At 32.6% G+C, this 20,852-nt stretch overlaps 1 protein-coding gene across 1 annotated transcript in view; it reads right to left on the bottom strand.

Moving 5' to 3' along the window:
- LOC143073779 (uncharacterized) overlaps nucleotides 1-20,852 on the bottom strand; it is a 206,144-nt gene that overhangs the window by 28,155 nt on the left and 157,137 nt on the right. The window contains exons 74-82 of the mRNA XM_076249535.1: nucleotides 20,451-20,566; nucleotides 13,945-14,009; nucleotides 13,235-13,407; nucleotides 4,749-4,851; nucleotides 3,853-3,992; nucleotides 3,314-3,473; nucleotides 2,641-2,801; nucleotides 2,108-2,252; nucleotides 751-932 (exon numbers count right to left, since the gene is read on the bottom strand). Coding sequence (XP_076105650.1) covers nucleotides 751-932; nucleotides 2,108-2,252; nucleotides 2,641-2,801; nucleotides 3,314-3,473; nucleotides 3,853-3,992; nucleotides 4,749-4,851; nucleotides 13,235-13,407; nucleotides 13,945-14,009; nucleotides 20,451-20,566 — 1,245 coding nt within the window. The remainder of the gene's footprint in view (nucleotides 1-750; nucleotides 933-2,107; nucleotides 2,253-2,640; nucleotides 2,802-3,313; nucleotides 3,474-3,852; nucleotides 3,993-4,748; nucleotides 4,852-13,234; nucleotides 13,408-13,944; nucleotides 14,010-20,450; nucleotides 20,567-20,852) is intronic.

Here is a 20,852-nt window from a genome sequence, read left to right as displayed (position 1 = left end):
ATATGAACAATACCATATTTGGCAATGTTGAACAAATTTGTAAACTTAACTGTTTTTAAGAACAATTGTGAGCTTTTAGACCCAATACACCTATACACATCTTACATTAAAATACCAGACTTATTACTGGATTTGTACTAACATGAGCAACATAACAGGTCAGGTGCCACATGCAGAGCAGGATCTGCTTACCCTTCCAGAGCACCTGAGATCACCCCCAGTTTTTGGTGGGGTTTGTGTTGATTAGTCTTTATTTTTCTATGTTGTATTTTATGTACTATTGTTTGACTATAGATAAAACGTAGATTGTGGTATGAGTGCCAATGAGACAACTCTCCATCCAAGTCACAATTTATAAAAATAAACCATTAAAGGTCAAAGTACAGTCTTCAAGACGGAGCCTCGGCTCACACTGAACAGCAAGCTATAAAAGGCCCCAAAAATGACTAGTGTAAAATCATTCAAACGGGAAAACCATCTTATCTATATAAAAAACAAGAAATAAGAAACACTTATAAACCACATCATCAAACAACAACTACTAAACATCAGATTCCTGAATTAGGACAGGTGCAAATAAATGCAGCGGGTTTAAATGTTATTTATAGGTACCAACATTCACCCTTATCTGAAACAATAGTGTAACATCAACTCATGTCTTTTTTTTAGCCATGGCATTGTAAGTTTATATTCGATTTATGAATTTGACTGTCCCTGTGCTATCTTTATCCCCTCTTTTATTTTATTTACCTATACATGTCTCTACTGTCTTTCTCTCATCAAGTGGAGATCCCATGGCTATAGACATAATGTCATTTAAACCATTAGTTAGCCAGATCATGTGATCTTCCATCACCTCTGTCTCATTAGCCAGGCATAGTTGATGTTCTTTAATTGGTCTGTATAAACATTCTGACATCTCTTGGTAAATACTGAATAAAACAGGAACTATAACTTAAGTTTAAACATATTTTATTTGCAAAATATCACAAAAAGTAATTGACAAAAGTTGGTCCACCTTGAAATCATTTTCTCAAAGACTTTAACTCATATGCAATCTACCTGAGGTTTAAGGACATATCAGGCTTGTGCATATAGGCAATATTCTATTGTGAAATAGTCTGTGTAACATTGATAGGAATAGTGTAATTTACTCAAAAATACAAAAAAAATTAGCGGCAAATAATACCTGACACCACAGCTTGAATGTTAAGTTCAGATGAATTCCAGTTCAAGCTACAGACAATTTTTAGTAAACACAAAAGATGTTTTTTTAACCAGGGGAAGTACTGATTTCTACCTTAAAAATTTGTAAGGGTTCCTCGGAATACAGTGTCTCACCTACTTTTGCTGTTTATAACAGGCTCAACAAAAATGAGGAAAAAAATATATAAAAATATTCCTCTCAATAGTATCTTTTGATTGTAAGAAGCTTCTGTTCAAGTTTGGAAAAAATCCAGGATATTTTATGAATCTTATAAATGTTTTAAAAACTTGAACTGTAGACTGTATGTAATGTTAACTGGAAGAAAACTAAGTTCATTTATAAGTAAAATACAGAAAAAATGGAATTTAATTTTTACAAAATTTTCTTCTTAGAAATTCCAGGATAGTTTAAGAAAGTTATTAAAATTTTACAAAACTTTAACCACAGAGTGAATGTAATATTTCCTGGCAGAAAAACTAAGTCCATTTATAAGTAAAAAACGGAAAAAAAGGAATTTTATTTTTACAAAATTTACTTCTGGATACTTTCTTATGAACACAAACAAGCCTCTGACCAAGTTTGGTAGAAATCCAGGATAGTTTAAGAAAGTTATTAAAATTTCAAGAACTTGAACCACAGAGTGAATATTTGTGGACAACGCTGACGGAATGTAGGATCGCTATGTCTAGCTTTTTAGACTAAAGTCGCTATATCTAGCTTTTTCTACTAAAGTCGCTATGTCTAGCTGTTTCAACAAGTCGAAGGCTCGACAAAATTGATAAATAGCTCTATATAAAGGTTCTAACATAACTGACAAGATGCAAGACTATTAATTAACAGCTGTTTGACCTTGGGTGTGATGGCCAAGGTTATATGTTAATGTTTTTGTTTTATACTTACAGACATGGGTAATCAGATGTATCCATTATACCATATGCAGCAGTTATTCTGTTTGCCACAGCAGTCCCATAACAGGTTTGGACTATTGTGAAGACATCCTCACTATACATTGCTCTGGTACACTTATCTGCTGACTTGTATAAACCTGAAGAAAAAGGATTGAGTCACATAAACTGACAGTTCAGAAATTTTTGTCAAGTCTATTCTATTGGATTGTTTAGATTTTAGAGGGATGGGCAGAAGAAAACAGAGCTTTTGAATAAGTAAGTTGGAAAATAGGAGTAAAAAAAGATTGAATCAAGAGAATAAAGTGTATACGAGGAAGGCAGGATTGTGGTAAAGAATAATGAAGTAGAAAAGAAAGAAGAAGATCAAAGGGAAAAGTGCAGTGTGATTCAATATTCATATTTGTGCTGTTATCTTTACATAGTGAAAACGATTTTCTTTATTTCTTTCAATGCTCAACTTTAGCATCTTCCTTTTGATACAATATGAAGTATCTGAAGACTATGTATGGAATATATAACACTCACCAAGACATTCCGACATAGTGACATTATCTGGGGAAACTTTAAACAATTCATCTTCATATTTAGTTAAAACACCATTTACTTCTTCCAAAGAACATTGTCCTAGTTGATTTTTGTTTGTCTGTAAAGTTCTATAGAGACAAGCTGAAGAGTACCAATACATTCTAAAAAAAATATAATCAAATAAAAGTATAATCTAAAATTAGACATGTCCAAAAAATGAATTTACATAATATCTGATGTACATTGAGAGATATTAAGAAGGATTTCATGTAAGAATTATGCAGTAGTTTTACCAGGATATTTTAAAAACTTTTTAATAGATTATTTTCTAATGAAAATAATATTTGCAAATCTGAATGGACACTGTTCAGGGGCGGATGCAGGAATTTTCCAAAGGGGGGGTGCTATCCCAGGGCAAAGGGGGGGTGCAAAACATATGTCCCGATACAAATGCATTGATCGGCCAAAATAAAGGGGGGGGGTGCGAACCCCCGGAACCCCCCCTCTGGATCCGCCACTGCTGTTTGGCAGCCCCGCAAGTCATACATTCCCAAAATCAATAACTGATTTTTTCCTTTGATATCTGGTTAATAAAATCTGTGGTCCAAACAAGGTTTGATTCTTATTTAGAACTTATTCTGTGAAAATCCTTTGGTCAATTATTTATATGTACCTGCAGCTATCAAGTTTATCATCTCCCTGTATTTGTTTCTGTAACCCGTAGTAATAACAGTCATAGTTTAGAATGTAGTGAACTACATCAGGATGAACACACGGCATCAAGGTCACATTCAGTGGAACAATGGTCGGCAATACAACTTCATTTCCTGGACCTATAACAAAAAGTTTCAAATTAAACTTTAAAAGAAAAATTGTCAAATTGACAAAAACAGCTTTTACAGTTATCTGCTTAAAGATATCATACATTATATAAACAATAAATTATTACAAGGTTGATGTTGATGGAATGCATACAATTGAAACTGTTTCACTTTAGTTATTTTGTTATTCATCCCATATTTAACGTTCTTTACAGACATTATCAATACTGTGAATATAAAACATTAATTGTTTAACATTAAATGACTTTTTAAATCAACCATTGGTAAATTAAAAAACTTAAAAATGAGACTAAAGTCTATAAATATTTGTTTTATAATAACAAAATTGGATTAAAAAAGACGCACCACATAAAAGATAAAATATACAAACCAAGACATGAGATTGGATCAAACACTGATATATTTTGTCCTATCATTGACCAAGAGTCCATGGACATTGTTGAAACTATTTGTTCCTTATTGCAGATACCTGTCTGGAACAGTACACATCCAATCATGTCCAAAAGAACACTGAAAATAAAGATCATCTAAAGATTAAAGATATAAAACAAAATTGTCAAAACAAACACTCATTCAAACTACAGTATCTTTTAACAATACTTTGAGCTTTCTCTCTTACAGTATAGTTTCATTAATTATTGCTTTTCGATAACCGATGTTTACTGAATGTTTTTTGGTACTATTGATAAAGTCTACTGGTCACGATTAAAAAAGTTGATGGTTTGAGATACCTAAAATAATCCTGACATATATCTGTTCCAAATTTTAAACTACATCAGTGGTTGTCTTATGCCATACCTAAGTATTCAATCATTTTTTATGATTTGGTGTTGATGTCAGAGCTTTGATATTTTTTGTTGAAATAATTTACATTTCATTTGTCTTAACAATTCTCTACTATTGAAAAACTGAATGTGGACATAAAATATTTTTTGCATTATTTGTGGTTAGTTCTCTTTGAACATGTTCCCTGTCTTTTCATTAAAAACTTGAAAGTCTGTTGTGTCTGTAACTTCAATAAAAGGTGAATTAATCTGTTCCTTTTCAACATCATGTATAAATAAAATGTATTCCTTACAATCAAATTCACAGGGCATCAAACACTAGTCCTCATTTGATTTCTGCTTTGTGTTTTTTTTAATTGAAAACAGAAAAATCGGAATTACATTTAAATACGAAAAGCAAAATCTGATGTATGAAATATAGCTGACCAGCTCATCTTGTTTGAGATAAGTAAACAATACAGATATTTCTATATTTTATTACCTGCACTTTCTATCTTTGTCGACCAACCTTAGTTGGGACTTTGCTGAGTCACACTGACTATCTAAAATACTTGATACGTATGTCATACTATTGCAATCAGGTGCTGAAATATATAAATACAAATTCAGTCTAAGTATAACCAATGGATTCAATCCTGGTAAAAGTGTATAGAATGGATTCAGTCTTGGTAAAGGTGTATAGAATAAATTCAATCTTGGTTAAGGTGTATAGAATGGATTCAATCTTGGTAAGGGTGTATAGAATGGATTCAATCTTGATAAAGGTGTATAGAATGGATTCAATCATGGTAAAGGTGTATAGAATGGATTCAATCTTGGTAAAGGTGTATAGAATGGATTCAATCTTGGTAAAGGTGTATAGAATGGATTCAATCTTGGTAAAGGTATATAGAATGGATTCAATCATGGTTAAGGTGTATAGAATGGATTCAATCTTGGTAAGGGTGTATAGAATGGATTCAATCTTGATAAAGGTGTATAGAATGGATTCAATCTTGGTTAAGGTGTATAGAATGGATTCAATCTTGGTAAAGTTATATAGTATGGATTCAATCATGGTAAAGTTATATAATATGGATTCAATCATGGTAAAGTGATATAGTATGGATTCAATCATGGTAAAGGTAAATAGTATGGATTCAATCTTGGTAAAGGTAAATAGAATGGATTCAATCATGGTAGAGGTATATAGTGTGGATTCAATCTTGGTAAAGGTATATAGAATGGATTCAATCATGGTAAAGGTGTATAGAATGGATTCAATCTTGGTAAGGGTGTATAGAATGGATTCAATCTTGATAAAGGTGTATAGAATGGATTCAATCATGGTAAAGTTATATATTATGGATTCAATCTTGGTAAAGGTGTATAGAATGGATTCAATCTTGGTAAAGGTATATAGAATGGATTCAATCTTGATAAAGGTGTATAGAATGGATTCAATCATGGTAAAGGTGTATAGAATGGATTCAGTCTTGGTAAAGGTGTATAGAATAAATTCAATCTTGGTTAAGGTGTATAGAATGGATTCAATCATGATAAAGGTGTATAGAATGGATTCAATCTTGGTAAAGGTATATAGAATGGATTCAATCTTGATAAAGGTGTATAGAATGGATTCAATCTTGGTAAAGTTATATAGTATGGATTCACTCATGGTAAAGTTATATAGTATGGATACAATCTTGGTAAAGGTATATAGAATGGATTCAATCTTGATAAAGGTGTATAGAATGGATTCAATCATGGTAAAGGTGTATAGAATGGATTCAGTCTTGGTAAAGGTGTATAGAATAAATTCAATCTTGGTTAAGGTGTATAGAATGGATTCAATCATGATAAAGGTGTATAGAATGGATTCACTCATGGTAAAGTTATATAGTATGGATTCACTCATGGTAAAGTTATATAGTATGGATACAATCTTGGTAAAGGTATATAGAATGGATTCAATCTTGATAAAGGTGTATAGAATGGATTCAATCTTGGTAAAGTTATATAGTATGGATTCACTCATGGTAAAGTTATATAGTATGGATTCAATCTTGGTAAAGGTATATAGAATGGATTCAATCTTGGTAAAGGTAAATAGAATGGATTCAATCATGGTAGAGGTATATAGTGTGGATTCAATCTTGGTAAAGGTATATAGAATGGATTCAATCTTGGTAAAGTTATATAGTATGGATTCACTCATGGTAAAGTTATATAGTATGGATACAATCTTGGTAAAGGTATATAGTATGGATTCACTCATGGTAAAGTTATATAGTATGGATTCACTCATGGTAAAGTTATATAGTATGGATACAATCTTGGTAAAGGTATATAGTGTGGATTCAATCTTGGTAAAGGTATATAGAATGGATTCAACCTTGGTAAAGTTAAATAGAATGGATTCAATCATGGTAAAGTTATATAGTATGGATTCAATCATGGTAAAGTTATATAGTATAGATTCAATCTTGTTAAAGGTATATAGTGTGGATTCAATTTTGGTAAAGTTATAAAGTATGGATTCAATCTTACTAAAGGTATATAGAATGGATTCAATCATGGTAAAGTTATATAGTATGGATTCAAGCATGGTATAGTTATATAGTATGGATTCAATCATGGTAAAGTTATATAATATGGATTCAATCATGGTAAAGTGATATAGTGTGGATTCAATTTTGGTAAAGTGATATAGTATGGATTCAATCATGGTAAAGTTATATAGTATGGATTCAATCATGGTAAAGGTATATAGTATGGATTCAATTTTGGTAAAGGTATATAGTATGGATTCAATCTGGGTAACAGTATATAGTGTGGATTCAACCTTGGGAAAGGTGTATAGTATGGATTCAATCATGGTAAAGGCATATAGTGTGGAATCAATCATGGTAAAGGTATATAAAATTGAGAAAGGAAATGGTGAATATGTCAAAGCGACAACCACCCGACCATAGAGCAAACAACAGCCGAAGGCAACCAATGGGTCTTCAATGTAGCGAGAATTCCCGCACCCGTAGGTGTCCTTCAGCTGGCCCCTAAAATATGCATAATAGTACAGTGATAATGGACGTCATACTAAACTCCGAATTATACACAAGAAACTAAAATTTAAAATATAGTATGGATTCAACCTTGGTTAAGGTGTATAGTGTGGATTCAATCTTGGTAATGGTAAATAGTATGGATTCAATCAGGGTAAAGGTAAATAGTATGGATTCAATCATGGTAAAGGTGTATAGTATGGATTCAATCTTGGTAAAGGTAAATAGTGTGGATTCAATCATGGTAAAGGTGTATAGTGTGGCTTCAATCTTGGTAAAGGTATATAGTGTGGATTCAATCTTGGTAATGGTAAATAGTATGGATTCAATCAGGGTAATGGTAAATAGTATGGATTCAATCTTGGTAAAGGTGTATAGTATGGCTTCAATCTTGGTAAAGATATAAAAAATATTGTTTTGTTACTCTTAGAATAACTTTTACATTCTTTTTAAAGTTCAATGTTTTTACTCCATTGAAGAAACAAATTAAAAATTGAAAAAATTCATAAGGGTTCCACGGAACCCAGTGTCTCGCCTACTTTTGCTTTAAATTGCAGACTCAACAAAAATGAGGAAAAACATCAATAAAAATTTCCCTCTCGATACTGTCTTTTGATTGAAAGAAGCTTCCAAGTTTGGTAAAAAAATCCAGGATAGTTTATGAATCTAATAAATGTTTTATAAACTTTAACTGCAGACTGTATGTAATGTTAACTGGAAGAAAAACTAAGTCCATTTATAAGTAAAATACGGAAAAGTGGAAATTTATTTTTACAAAATTTTCTTCTTGATAGTATCTTATGATCATAAACAAGCTTCTGTCCAAGTTTGGTACAAATCAAGGATAGTTTATGAAAGTTATTAAAATTTTAAAAACTTTAACCACAGAGTGAATGTAATGTTTCCTCACAGAAAAACTAAGTCCATTTATAAGTAAAATACGGAAAAGTGGAAATTTATTTTTACAAAATTTTCTTCTTGATACTATCTTATGATCATAAACAAGCTTCTGTCCAAATTTGGTACAAATCAAGGATATTTTATGAAAGTTATTAAAATTTTAAAATCTTTAACCAGAGTGAATGTAATGTTTCCTCGCAGAAAAACTAAGTCCATTTATAAGTAAAATACGGAAAAAATGGAATTTTATTTTTACAAAATTTACTTCTGGATACTTTCTTATGATCATAAACAAGCTTATGTCCAAGTTTGGTAGAAATTCAGTATAGTTTAAGAAAGTAATTAAAATTTCCAAAACTTTAACCACAGAGTGAATATTTGTGGACGCCGCCGCCTCCGACGACGATGCCGACGACGACGACGACGGAATGTAGGATCGCTTAGTCTCGCTTTTTCGACTAAAGTCGAAGGCTCGACAAAAAACCACTATAAAAACATTTATACTTTCTTATGATCATAAACAAGCTTCTGTCCAAGTTTGGTAGAAATTCAGTATAGTTTAAGAAAGTTATTAAAATTTCAAAAACTTTAACCACAGAGTGAATATTTGTGGACACCGCCGACGACGACGACGGAATGTAGGAATCGCTTAGTCCCGCTTTTTCGACTAAAGTCGAAGGCTCGACAAAAAACCACTATAAAAACATTTATTTTTATTGTACAAATGGTTTTTTTTCTTCAACTGAATTTTAATGTGCATATTATTGTTATGCGTTTACTTTTCTACATTGGCTAGAGGTATAGGGGAAGGTTGAGATCTCAGAAACATGTTTAACCCCGCCGCAATTTTGCGCCTGTCCCAAGTTAGGAGCCTCTGGCCTTTGTTAGTCTTGTATGATTTTTAATTTTAGTTTCTTGTGTATAAGTCAGAGTTTAGTATGACGTCCATGACATCGGACTCAGACTTCTCTTGAACTGAATTTTAATGTGCGTATTGTTATGTGTTTACTTTTCTACATTGGCTAGAGGTATAGGGGAGGGTTAAGATCTCATAAACATGTTTAACCCCGCCGCAATTTTGCGCCTGTCCCAAGTCAGGAGCCTCTGGCCTTTGTTAGTCTTTTTAATTTCTTGTGTATAATTCAGTTTTGTATGACGTTCATAATCACTGTACTAGTATTGGTAGTATACATATTTTTTAAGGGGCCAGCTGAAGGACACCTACGGGTGCGGGAGTTTCTCGCTACATTGAAGACCCATTGGTGGCCTTCGGCTGTTGTCTGCTCTATGGTCAGGTTGTTGTCGCTTTGACACATTCCCCATTTCCTTTTTCAATTTTATTTACATTAAATATTATCATAAAAAGGTTTAGCGGAACACTGGGTCTTGTCTGCCATCGCTGCTGTCAGTGTAAAAATGTAAGGTTGGTTGCAAAATACTTAGTCCATTTATCAAAAAAAAAAGTGTTGTTGACAAGGAGATGTCTCGCCTGTATTTAATTTGAGAGTTAAATGCAAATGTTGTAATAAAAATAGCAATAATTAATCATGGTAACAGCAGGGCTTCCAAAAAAATATTTGAGCCAGCCGGACATTTCATATCTGATCCTGATTTTAATCCCTTAAGACTTAGTCACAAAAGGCAATTATGGTAGGCAGATGGCCATTCCAATGATTGACATTACGTTAAAAAAAAAAACCGATTTTAAACTTTACTTTGATATGATATGAATTTGATGTTCGGATGTTACTGTTAAATTGGCAGTGCAGCATTCAAAGTATGCACATCAGCATGCTCCTACCTGCCTTAGACTTTTTATTTGTGCAAAATGACATTGTCAAAAACTTTGCTTTCGTTTTCAACCGGATGTTGACTTGACAATGGTAAAAAATGGACCATAAACGGATACATAAATCTGTGTACGTTTACAAAGCACGACTGAGAGAAGAAGCTCTTTCCACGTTATTTCTTCAACAAAATACTTGAATTGAATTAGATACAGGTGTCAATGATAATTTTAGCATTTTTAAAGAAATGTAGGATGCATTATTAAACTTCCCACCTGTGCACATGCGCACACATGTTCCAGTTCATATGACGTAGTTTTGACGATTTTTTTGTTTAAAACCTTTTTAAATTTTTCATCAAATCATGTTCATAAACTAATTTCTAATAATTTTAATCTTTTGGACTAAATCAATTAGATACAAACAGCTGAAATGTAAGAAAATAATTGTGAATATACCGATCAATTTATACGATGTCCAGTACTGAACATAGTTCACCTGTCACCTGAACAGGTAGATTTCAGCTGTCCAACTACTAATTAGCCTTGATTAAAATTAGAAAGTATTGAAGTAGGTGTTGTTTTGATAGTAATTAATCATCATGTCACATTTATGAAAGGAAATGTGTTGATGCTAAAGGCAAAAGGTTGGGTCAAAAAGATCTTGAATTATGTAAAAATGACAGAAAAAGCCTTGAAAACTAAAAAGTATATGACCGTTTCATGCTTTGCCCAGCCGGACTTTTACCAGACATTATACAAATGACCGGAATACATGACCGTTTTGGAAGCCCTTGGTAACAGTGCCATATAATCTCTGAGAGATAAGATTTGCCAATGCTTAAACAACTGCAATCACAATCATATTGACTTTTCATAAGTGGTTCCACTTGATCATAACTAATCACAAACTTTAACATCAAAAAGTTTCAAAGTTGAAATGTGTAGTGCTAAACCTTGTTTGCAAGAACAATTCATATGAAATTAAATGTGCGTAGTCTATTATGACTATTACAAAAGAATAAATCTTTTGTTTATAGGTTGCACTTTGTAAATACAGCTGTTTCTCAAAACACGCCTCTTTTGGGGAGTAATTGAATATTCATAGAAAATTCACTTTGTTTACATACTGGTTCCCAGTTATGCTTTCTGTGTTCCATATCGCAGAGACAGAACTTGGGAATGTTACCAGTAAATAAACACGTGCATATTGTTTACATTGAAATCTGTGGTAACCTTTCATTCGAGGTAGGGGTAGTTAAGAAAATTAGTGTAAGTTTAAACTCTGAGAAGTTCAGGGCATATAAACGTTGAAAATATGCCGCACAGCCCTATATTTTGACCTTTGAAAAAAATTGTGGTGCATATGAACTTTCAATTCTAGGATAAGATTTTTTTCAAAACTTCATAGTAAAAGTGGTACAGTTTTAGCCGTAAAAGGAGTTCCTATGGGAAATTGCATTGTCAATATTTACAGAAATGCAACCTATATAGGGTGAAAAAGGGGAACATTCAGAATTTAACCAAATTTGCTTTATTTCACAGATTTTAAAGAAATTAACTCAAATAAGAAGTTTTATAAATATTTAATGAAGATTGATAGAATCCTGGGCCTTAAATATGATGACTCAGCATAAATTCACAGTTAACAGTATGCATAGTTTACTTAAAGTCCTGGATACAAAATTAAATCATAATATTTGCATATTTGTAAGTTAAATTGTTAAGAAGTCCTTATATTTACTCTTCGCAGTCATTGAAACTCATAGATCCTTCCTGAATATTATTTATGGGGTATTTGTGTCCTTTCGATAACCCAAAAGTAAGCCGCAACACCTAAATCTGCTTTTTTGTCACCACGGCATAATAAATACAAGCTAGAAAAACAAAAATATCTCAAGAAAACTTACAATAGTGTGTTCTATCCTGAATATGTACTAAATATTCCAAATTGCTAGAAACAGCAGAATTATTTAGGAAATTTGAGGCCCCAGGGGCAAGAAACATAGAAAATTGCCTACCCCCTGGGTCATAATACAAATAATTTAACTTGTAAATGCTATGATTTTATGATTTTAAAGTTCTTGATATAGAAAACAATAACTATGCTTGGAAGTTATGCAAAAATCAAATGTTAGCAGTCATCTCTACAACATTTTAAGTGAATTTATATCTCAGACTGGTATCTGCATACATACAACTATTGCAAATATGGCTTTGTTTGAACACTTCTAGTATATATAGTAGCTAAATTGTGTCAGATATATGGTTAAAGATGATACTGTTGTGACAAGAATTCTAAATTGACCATTTGAGGCAGAAAATGTGTTCTTTAATTGACAAATAGGCATACAGTAAGATGTGGACTGGAAATAGAGGCTGGATTGGATACTTTATATAATCTTGAATGTTGTAATGATTGACTGCTAAACATAACATTTATGATATTCTGATATGCTTTCAATATGTTATCAAAACAGTTTTTAACAGGTTCTAGGCATTTTTTATCAGAAAATATGCAAATAGGGTAAGCTGGCAATAATTAAAGTCTTGTTTTCAAATTCTTTAAAAAATTGAAACAGGGGAGGGGGTATAAAATGTATAGTAAAGAAAAACTTAGAGTATACACAGTGATTTCTTTAAGACTTTAATTCTGATAAATGAGTATTAATGTGAGAAAAACTGATTTTAGAGAGTTTTCTATTTGAATAAATGTCTGTATAGGTTGCACTTTGTAAATACAGCTGTTTCTCAAAACACGCCTCTTTTGGGGAGTAATTGAATATTCATAGAAAATTCACTTTGTTTACATACTGGTTCCCAGTTATGCTTTCTGTGTTCCATATCGCAGAGACAGAACTTGGGAATGTTACCAGTAAATAAACACGTGCATATTGTTTACATTGAAATCTGTGGTAACCTTTCATTCGAGGTAGGGGTAGTTAAGAAAATTAGTGTAAGTTTAAACTCTGAGAAGTTCAGGGCATATAAACGTTGAAAATATGCCGCACAGCCCTATATTTTGACCTTTGAAAAAAATTGTGGTGCATATGAACTTTCAATTCTAGGATAAGATTTTTTTCAAAACTTCATAGTAAAAGTGGTACAGTTTTAGCCGTAAAAGGAGTTCCTATGGGAAATTGCATTGTCAATATTTACAGAAATGCAACCTATAATGGTATGGTCAGTATCTAAATACCTGTTATTATTTTGACATAGATATGGTCAGTATCTAATTACCTGTTATTATTCTGACATAGATATGGTCTGTATCAACAGCTTTGATCAGATCAAGCTCAGATTTCGGGTCCATCCTTGCTGCAGTAACAAACCCTAACATTCCTGATCTTACATCACTGGTTGTTTTCTGATAATAATAGATCACTTCAAACACCACATACACACTGCCTTGTCTGAAATATAAAATCAGATTTTACAACTTATTTTCAGATGAAAAGTTACTCGCCCTTCTACAAGAAGCAATACGCATAGATAAATCAGAGAGTTAATAAGAAATCTACAAACAGAAATATGAAACTCTAATTGAGAAAAAATTTAAAGCTTTCCTTTACCACAATCAGTTCCTCTTTGTCAGGCTATTTAAATTTTTAAAAGTTGACCTGTGCAATGGTATAAATAAAATAGCTGTAGCTATTGTTCTCTGTGGAATTCATTCTATGAACCTTTAAATATTTATTTGATTAATTTTTCTGTTTTTTTTCATGTCTTTTATTCATAATATTTTTAAAGCTACCACTGTAAATTAATTTGTTTTATTTGTCCTTAGTTATAGAAAGTTTCTCATTATCTGATATTAAGATTATAGCAGACTGAAGTCTTCATGGATAAAGTAATGAAGTTTGGGATATTATACTATGCTTAAGCTTCCAATGATTAAATTACCAGCCAGTAAGTAAATAGCTGCAGTGTATACAAAACGATAAACCAACCTAAGTACTGTAATCTTCATGGAGGAAATGTTTGATGACCTAAAATCTCCTGATATTATTCTCATCTGGAATAAAACATAAACAATGTTACTGTAGTTCATTAATTACCAAATCTAGTGGATGTGGTTTCGTAAAATCTAAAATGAACTTGTTCGTTACAGGTTTGTTTTTGTACTCAGTAAAACAGATTCAATATTTTGCCTGTATCTCATCTTTCTCTTTTAAGATTCAAGACAAATTTTTTTTTAATTTTTTTAATTTTTTTTTTAAATTTTTTTATCCAACATATATAATATACAACAGTACAGTTATCAAACAGTAAGCTCATATATATGAATGTAATATAATACAACCTATCAGAAAATGTATAGAACTTGAAAATAATATTTTGTTGGGATTTTATAATTGTATCTTATTAAAAAGGACATACAAAAAAAAAGTATAGAGAATTAATAAATAAAAGAATTAAAAGATGATGCTATTGTCATCTGAAATAAAACAAAAACAATGTTACTGTAGTTCATTAATTACCAAATCTAGTGGATGTGGTTTTGTAAAATCTAAAATGAAGTTGTTCGTTACAGGTTTGTTTTTGTACTCAGTAAAACAGATTCGATATTTTGCCTGTATCTCATCTTTTTCTTTTAAGATTCAAGACAAAATTTATTAATACAATGTAAAAGACAACATTTAAACTAGAGGCTCTAAAGAGCCTGTGTCGCTCACCTTGGTCTATGTGAATATTAAACAAAGGAAGTAGATGGATTCATGACAAATTGTGTTTTGGTGATGGTGATGTGTTTGTACATCTTACTTTACTGAACATTCTTGCTGCTTACAGTTATCTCTATCTATAATGAACTTGACCCAGTAGTTTCAGTGGAAAATGTTAGTAAAAATTTACAAATTTTATAAAAATTGTTAAAAATTGACTATAAAGGACAATAACTTCTTAGGAGGTCAATTGACCATTTCAGTCATGTTGCCTTATTTGTTAATCTTACTTTGCTGTACATGATTGCTGTTCAAAGTTTATCTCTATCTATAATAATATTCAAGATAATAACCCAAAACAGTAAAATTTCCTTAAAATTACCAAATTAGGGGCAGCAACCCAACAACTGGTTGTCCGATTCATCTGAAAATTTCAGGGCAGATAGATTTTGACCTGATAAACAATTTTACCCCTTATCAGATTTGCTCTAAATGCTTTGGTTTTTGAGTTATAAGCCAAAAACTGCATTTTACCCCTATGTTCTATTTTTAGCCATGGCGACCATCTTGGTTGGTTGGCTGGGTCACCGGACATATTTTTCAAACTAGATACCCCAAAGATGATTGTGGCCAAGTTTGGATTAATTTGGCCCATTAGTTTCAGAGGAGAAGATTTTTGTAAAAGATTACTAAGATTTACGAAAAATGGTTAAAAATTGACTATAAAGGGCAATAACTCCTAAAGGGGTCAACTGACCATTTTGGTCATGTTGACTTATTTGTAAATCTTACTTTGCTGAACATTATTGCTGTTTACAGTTTATCTCTATCTATAATAATATTCAAGATAATAACCAACAAGAGGCTGTCACAACGACAGCAAACCGGATTTATTAACATTTATTTGTGTCCTGGCAATATCACAAGAACCATTACTGATGAATGGTGAAAGTGAAAATCGTCAATATCAAATTTGACCTCCATTTTGTCATCAGTATCAACATATTAAAATTTGAAAAGCTTAGATTGAATGGTTCATGAGTAAATGCAACAACCTGAATGGAAACGCCATTTTACGATCTTTCAAGAACCATAACTCCTGAACGGTAAAAGTCAAAATCGTCATTATTGAACTTGACCTCTATTTTGTCATCAGTAACAACATATTAAAATTTCAAAAGCTTTGGTTGAATGGTTCATGAGAAAATGCACGGACACGACGGGAAAAACCATTTTTCAATCTTTCAAGAACCATAACTCATGAACGGTAAAAGTCAAAATCGTCATTATTGAACTTGACCTCCATTTTGTCATCAGTAACAGCATATTAAAATTTCGGAAGCTTTTGTAGAACAGTTCATGCATAAATGCACGGACACGACTGGAAACTCCATTTTTCAATCTTTCAAGAACCATAACTCCTGAACGGTAAAAGTCAAATTCGTCATTATTGAACTTGACCTCCATTCTTTCATTAGTAACAACATATTAAAATTTGGGAAGCTTTGGTAGAACAGTTCATGCGTAAATGCACGGACAACTCCATTTTTCAATCTTTCAAGAACCATAACTCCTGAACGGTAAAAGTCAAAATCGCCATTATTGAACTTGACCTTCATTTAGTTGTCAGTAACAACATATTAAAATTTTAAAAGCTTTGGTTGAACGGTTCATGAGTTAATGCACGGACAACATTTGATTGTTGCCGCCCGCCCGCCCGCCCGACTGCCCGACCGCCGTACATCCCCAAATCAATAACCGACATTTTTGTCACAAAAATCCGGTTAAAAACAGCAAAAATTCCCTAAAATTACCAAATCAGGGGCAGCAACCCAACAACAGGTTGTCAGATTCATCTGAAAATTTGAGGGCAGATAGATCTTGACCTGATAAACAATTTTACACCTGTCAGATTTGCTCTAAATGCTTTGGTTTTTGAGTTATAAGCCAAAAACTGCATTTTACCCCTATGTTCTATTTTTAGCCATGGCGACCATCTTGGTTGGTTGGCTGGGTCACCGGACACATTTTTCAAACTAGATACCCCAAAGATGATTGTGGCCAAGTTTGGATTAATTTGGCCCAGTAGTTTCAGAGGAGAAGATTTTTGTAAAAGATTACTAAGATTTACGAAAAATGGTTAAAAATTGACTATAAAGGGCAATAACTCCTAAAGGGGTCAATTGACCATTTTGGTCATGTTGACTTATTTGTAAATCTTACTTTGCTGAACATTATTGCTGTTTACAGTTTATCTCTATATATAACTAGAGGCTCTAAAGAGCCTGTGTCGCTCACCTTGGTCTATGTGACTATTAAACAAAGGAAGCAGATGGATTCATGACAAAATTGTATTTTGGTGATGGTGATGTGTTTGTACATCTTACTTTACTGAACATCCTTGCAGCCTATAATTATCTCTATCTATAATGAACTTGGCCAAGTAGTTTCAGTGGAAAATTTTAGTAAAAATTTACAATTTTATAAAAATTGTTGAAAATTGACTATAAAGGACAATAACTCCTTAGGGGGTCAATTGACCATTTCGGTCATGTTGACTTATTTGTTAATCTTACTTTGCTGAACATTATTGCTGTTTACAGTTTATCTCTGTCTATAATAATATTCAAGACAATAACCAAAAACAGCAAAATTTCCTTAAAATTACCAATTCAGGGGCAGCAACCCAACAACGGGTTGTCCGATTCATTTGAAAATTTCGGGGCAGATAGATCTTGACCTGATAAACAATTTAACCACTGTCAGATTTGCTCTAAATGCTTTGGTTTTTGAGTTATAAGCCAAAAACTGCATTTTACCCCTATGTTCTATTTTTAGCCATGGCGGCCATCTTGGTTGGATGGCCAGGTCATCGGACACATTTTTTAAACTAGATACCCCAAAGATGATTGTGGATAAGTTTGGATTAATTTGGCCCATCAGTTTCAGAGGAGAAGATTTTTGTAAAAGATTACTAAGATTTACGAAAAATGGTTAAAAATTGACTATAAAGGGCAATAACTCCTATATGGGTCAACTGACCATTTCGGTCATGTTGACTTATTTGTAAATCTTACTTTGCTGAACATTATTGCTGTTTACAGTTTATTTCTATCTATAATAATTTTCAAGATAATAACCAAAAACAGTAAAATTTCCTTAAAATTACCAATTCAGGGGCAGCAACCCAACAACGGGTTGTCCGATTTATCTGAAAATTTCAGGGCAGATAGATCTTGACCTGATAAACAATTTGACCCCCGTGTCAGATTTGCTCTAAAGGCTTTGGTTTTTGAGTTATAAGCCAAAAACTGCATTTTTCCCCTATGTTCTATTTTTAGCCATGGCGGCCATCTTGGTTGGATGGCTGGGTCATCAGACACATTTTTTAAACTAGATAACCAAAAGATGATTGTGGATAAGTTTGGATTAATTTGGCCCAGTAGTTTCAGAGGAGAAGATTTTTGTAAAAGATTACTAAGATTTACGAAAAATGGTTAAAAATTGACTATAAAGGGCAATAACTCCTATATTGGTCAACTGACCATTTCGGTCATGTTGACCTATTTGTAAATCTTACTTTGCTGAACATTATTGCTGTTTACAGTTTATTTCTATCTATAATAATTTTCAAGATAATAACCAAAAACAGTAAAATTTCCTTAAAATTACCAATTCAGGGGCAGCAACCCAACAACAGGTTGTCAGATTCATCTGAAAATTTCAGGGTAAATAGATCTTGACCTGATAAACAATTTTACCATTGTCAGATTTGCTCTAAATGCTTTGGTTTTTAAGTTATAAGCCAAAAACTGCATTTTACCCCTATGTTCTATTTTTAGCCCCGGCGGCCATCTTGGTTGGTTGGCCGGGTCACCGGACACATTTTTTAAACTAGATACCCCAAAGATAATTGTGGCCAAGTTTGGATAAATTTGGCCTAGTAGTTTCAGAGGAGAAGATTTTTGTAAAAGATTATTAAGATTTACGAAAAATGGTTAAAAATTGACTATAAAGGGCAATAACTCCTATATGGGTCAACTGACCATTTCGGTCATGTTGACTTATTTGTAGATCTTACTTTGCTGAACATTATTGCTGTTTACAGTTTATTTCTATCTATAATAATTTTCAAGATAATAACCAAAAACAGTAAAATTTCCTTAAAATTGCCAATTCAGGGGCAGCAACCCAACAACCGGTTGTCCGATTCGTCTGAAAATTTCAGGACAGATAGATCTTGACTTAATAAACAATTTAACTATGTCAGATGTGCTCTAAATGGTTCGGTTTCAGAGTTATAAGCCAAAAACTGCATTTTACCCCTATGTTCTATTTTTAGCCATGGCGGCCATCTTGGTTGGTTGGCCTGGTAACTGAACACATTTTTTAAACAAGATACCCCAATGATGATTTTGGCCAAGTTTGGTTAAATTTGGCCCAGTAGTTTCAGAGGAGAAGATTTTTGTAAAAGTTAACGACGACGGACGACGGATGACGCAAGACGACGACGGACGCCGGACGCCAAGTGATGAGAAAAGCTCACTTTGCCCTTCGGGCCAGGTGAGCTAATAATATTCAAGATAAAAACCAAAAACAGCAAAAATTCCCTAAAATTACCAAATCAGGGGCAGCAACCCAACAACAGGTTGTCAGATTCATCTGAAAATTTCAGGGCAGATAGATCTTGACCTGATAAACAATTTTACACCTGTCAGATTTGCTCTAAATGCTTTGGTTTTTGAGTTATAAGCCAACAAACTGCATTTTACCCCTATGTTCTATTTTTAGCCATGGCGGCCATCTTGGTAGGTTGGCCAAGTCACCGGACACATTTTTTAAACTAGATACCCAAATGATGATTGTGGCCAAGTTTGGTTTAATTTGGCCCAGTAGTTTCAGAGGAGAAGATTTTTGTAAAAGTTAACAATGACGACGGACGACGACAGACGACGGAAGCAAAGTGATAGGAAAAGCTCACTTGGCCCTTCGGGCCAGGTGAGCTAACAAATGAATTGATTACATTCCTGACTAGACTTAAAAGCATCTTATATGAAATCTTATAGACTGTTTCCAAAAGCTTAATCAATTTCCCATCCTATTTGAAAATATATCTTTACCTGTGAAAATTGCAATTTGCATTCCTAATTCAACATATTCAAAATTGGTGAAGAAAATAAAAGGAAACAGCTGAGGCTTGAGCAGGGATGATCTTGACAAGTCATAAACTATTGGATAACTAGCTACACTGTTACTTGTCTAATCAGACATCTGAGTATTCCCACATCCTGCTTTAACGGACACATTTTCATGGTCCCAAAATATGCCTTTCCTTGCAGAAAAAACCTGAGTATTCCAACATCCTGCGTATTCCGAAAAAAATTCTGGTCCCCCAGTGTGTCGGATGAGGCAAGTTACACAGCAGTTAAGAATTGAATGCTTCTTTTTGTAACTTCATTGGGGTGCAAAAGGGATGACCGAAGTACAATTTCGCGCTTCATTCTAAAAATGTGCGCAGGGTCAACGCTTTTACAACCCTATGAAGTTACAAAAAGAAGCATCCAATATTTATACTTACATTTTTTAGCTAGGATCATGAAAGCACGATTTTTATCAAGTTTTTATTTAATTTACCTGTGCACTTTATTATAATACCTTGATTCATCATGAATGATAAATTTTATTGTGTAATAAAGTTGATTAAGGAATAATGCGAGATTGCAGTTAGCCAATCAGAATAACGTATTATAATGAAACATTCATCTAATGTAATTATCTATAAATCAAAATACCTGTTTTAGAATTTCTCTTGTTAAGTTCTGATAATTTACACTGTTTTTATCAGTATACTCTGACTCCCAAGGAATGTCAAATTTTATGGTAATTTCAAACTCATATGAATATATATCTGAAAGATAATAAAAAAATAATATTCTGAAGCATGCAATACAAATCAAATTATTTGTCAAAAAGAATTTTCAACCTATAAATCTTCTATGTAACCACCCCGCTAAAAAAAAGGACCGAACTTGGCAATCATACCACATCTTCTTTTTTAATTAATTTACATATACAAACCAAATATAATTTACAGTAAACTAATTATTTCATCCTAACAGGTGAAATATTTTTGTCTTAACAAAGTCTTCATACATGCTTTTAAGGAATTTGAATTTCTTTGAACACTTCAATTT

Source organism: Mytilus galloprovincialis, chromosome 4 (genome assembly GCF_965363235.1).
Source record: "Mytilus galloprovincialis chromosome 4, xbMytGall1.hap1.1, whole genome shotgun sequence".
Lineage (NCBI taxonomy): Eukaryota > Metazoa > Mollusca > Bivalvia > Mytilida > Mytilidae > Mytilus > Mytilus galloprovincialis.
Note: the sequence above shows the minus strand (reverse complement) of the source record. Positions and strands in the feature narration are given on the sequence as shown.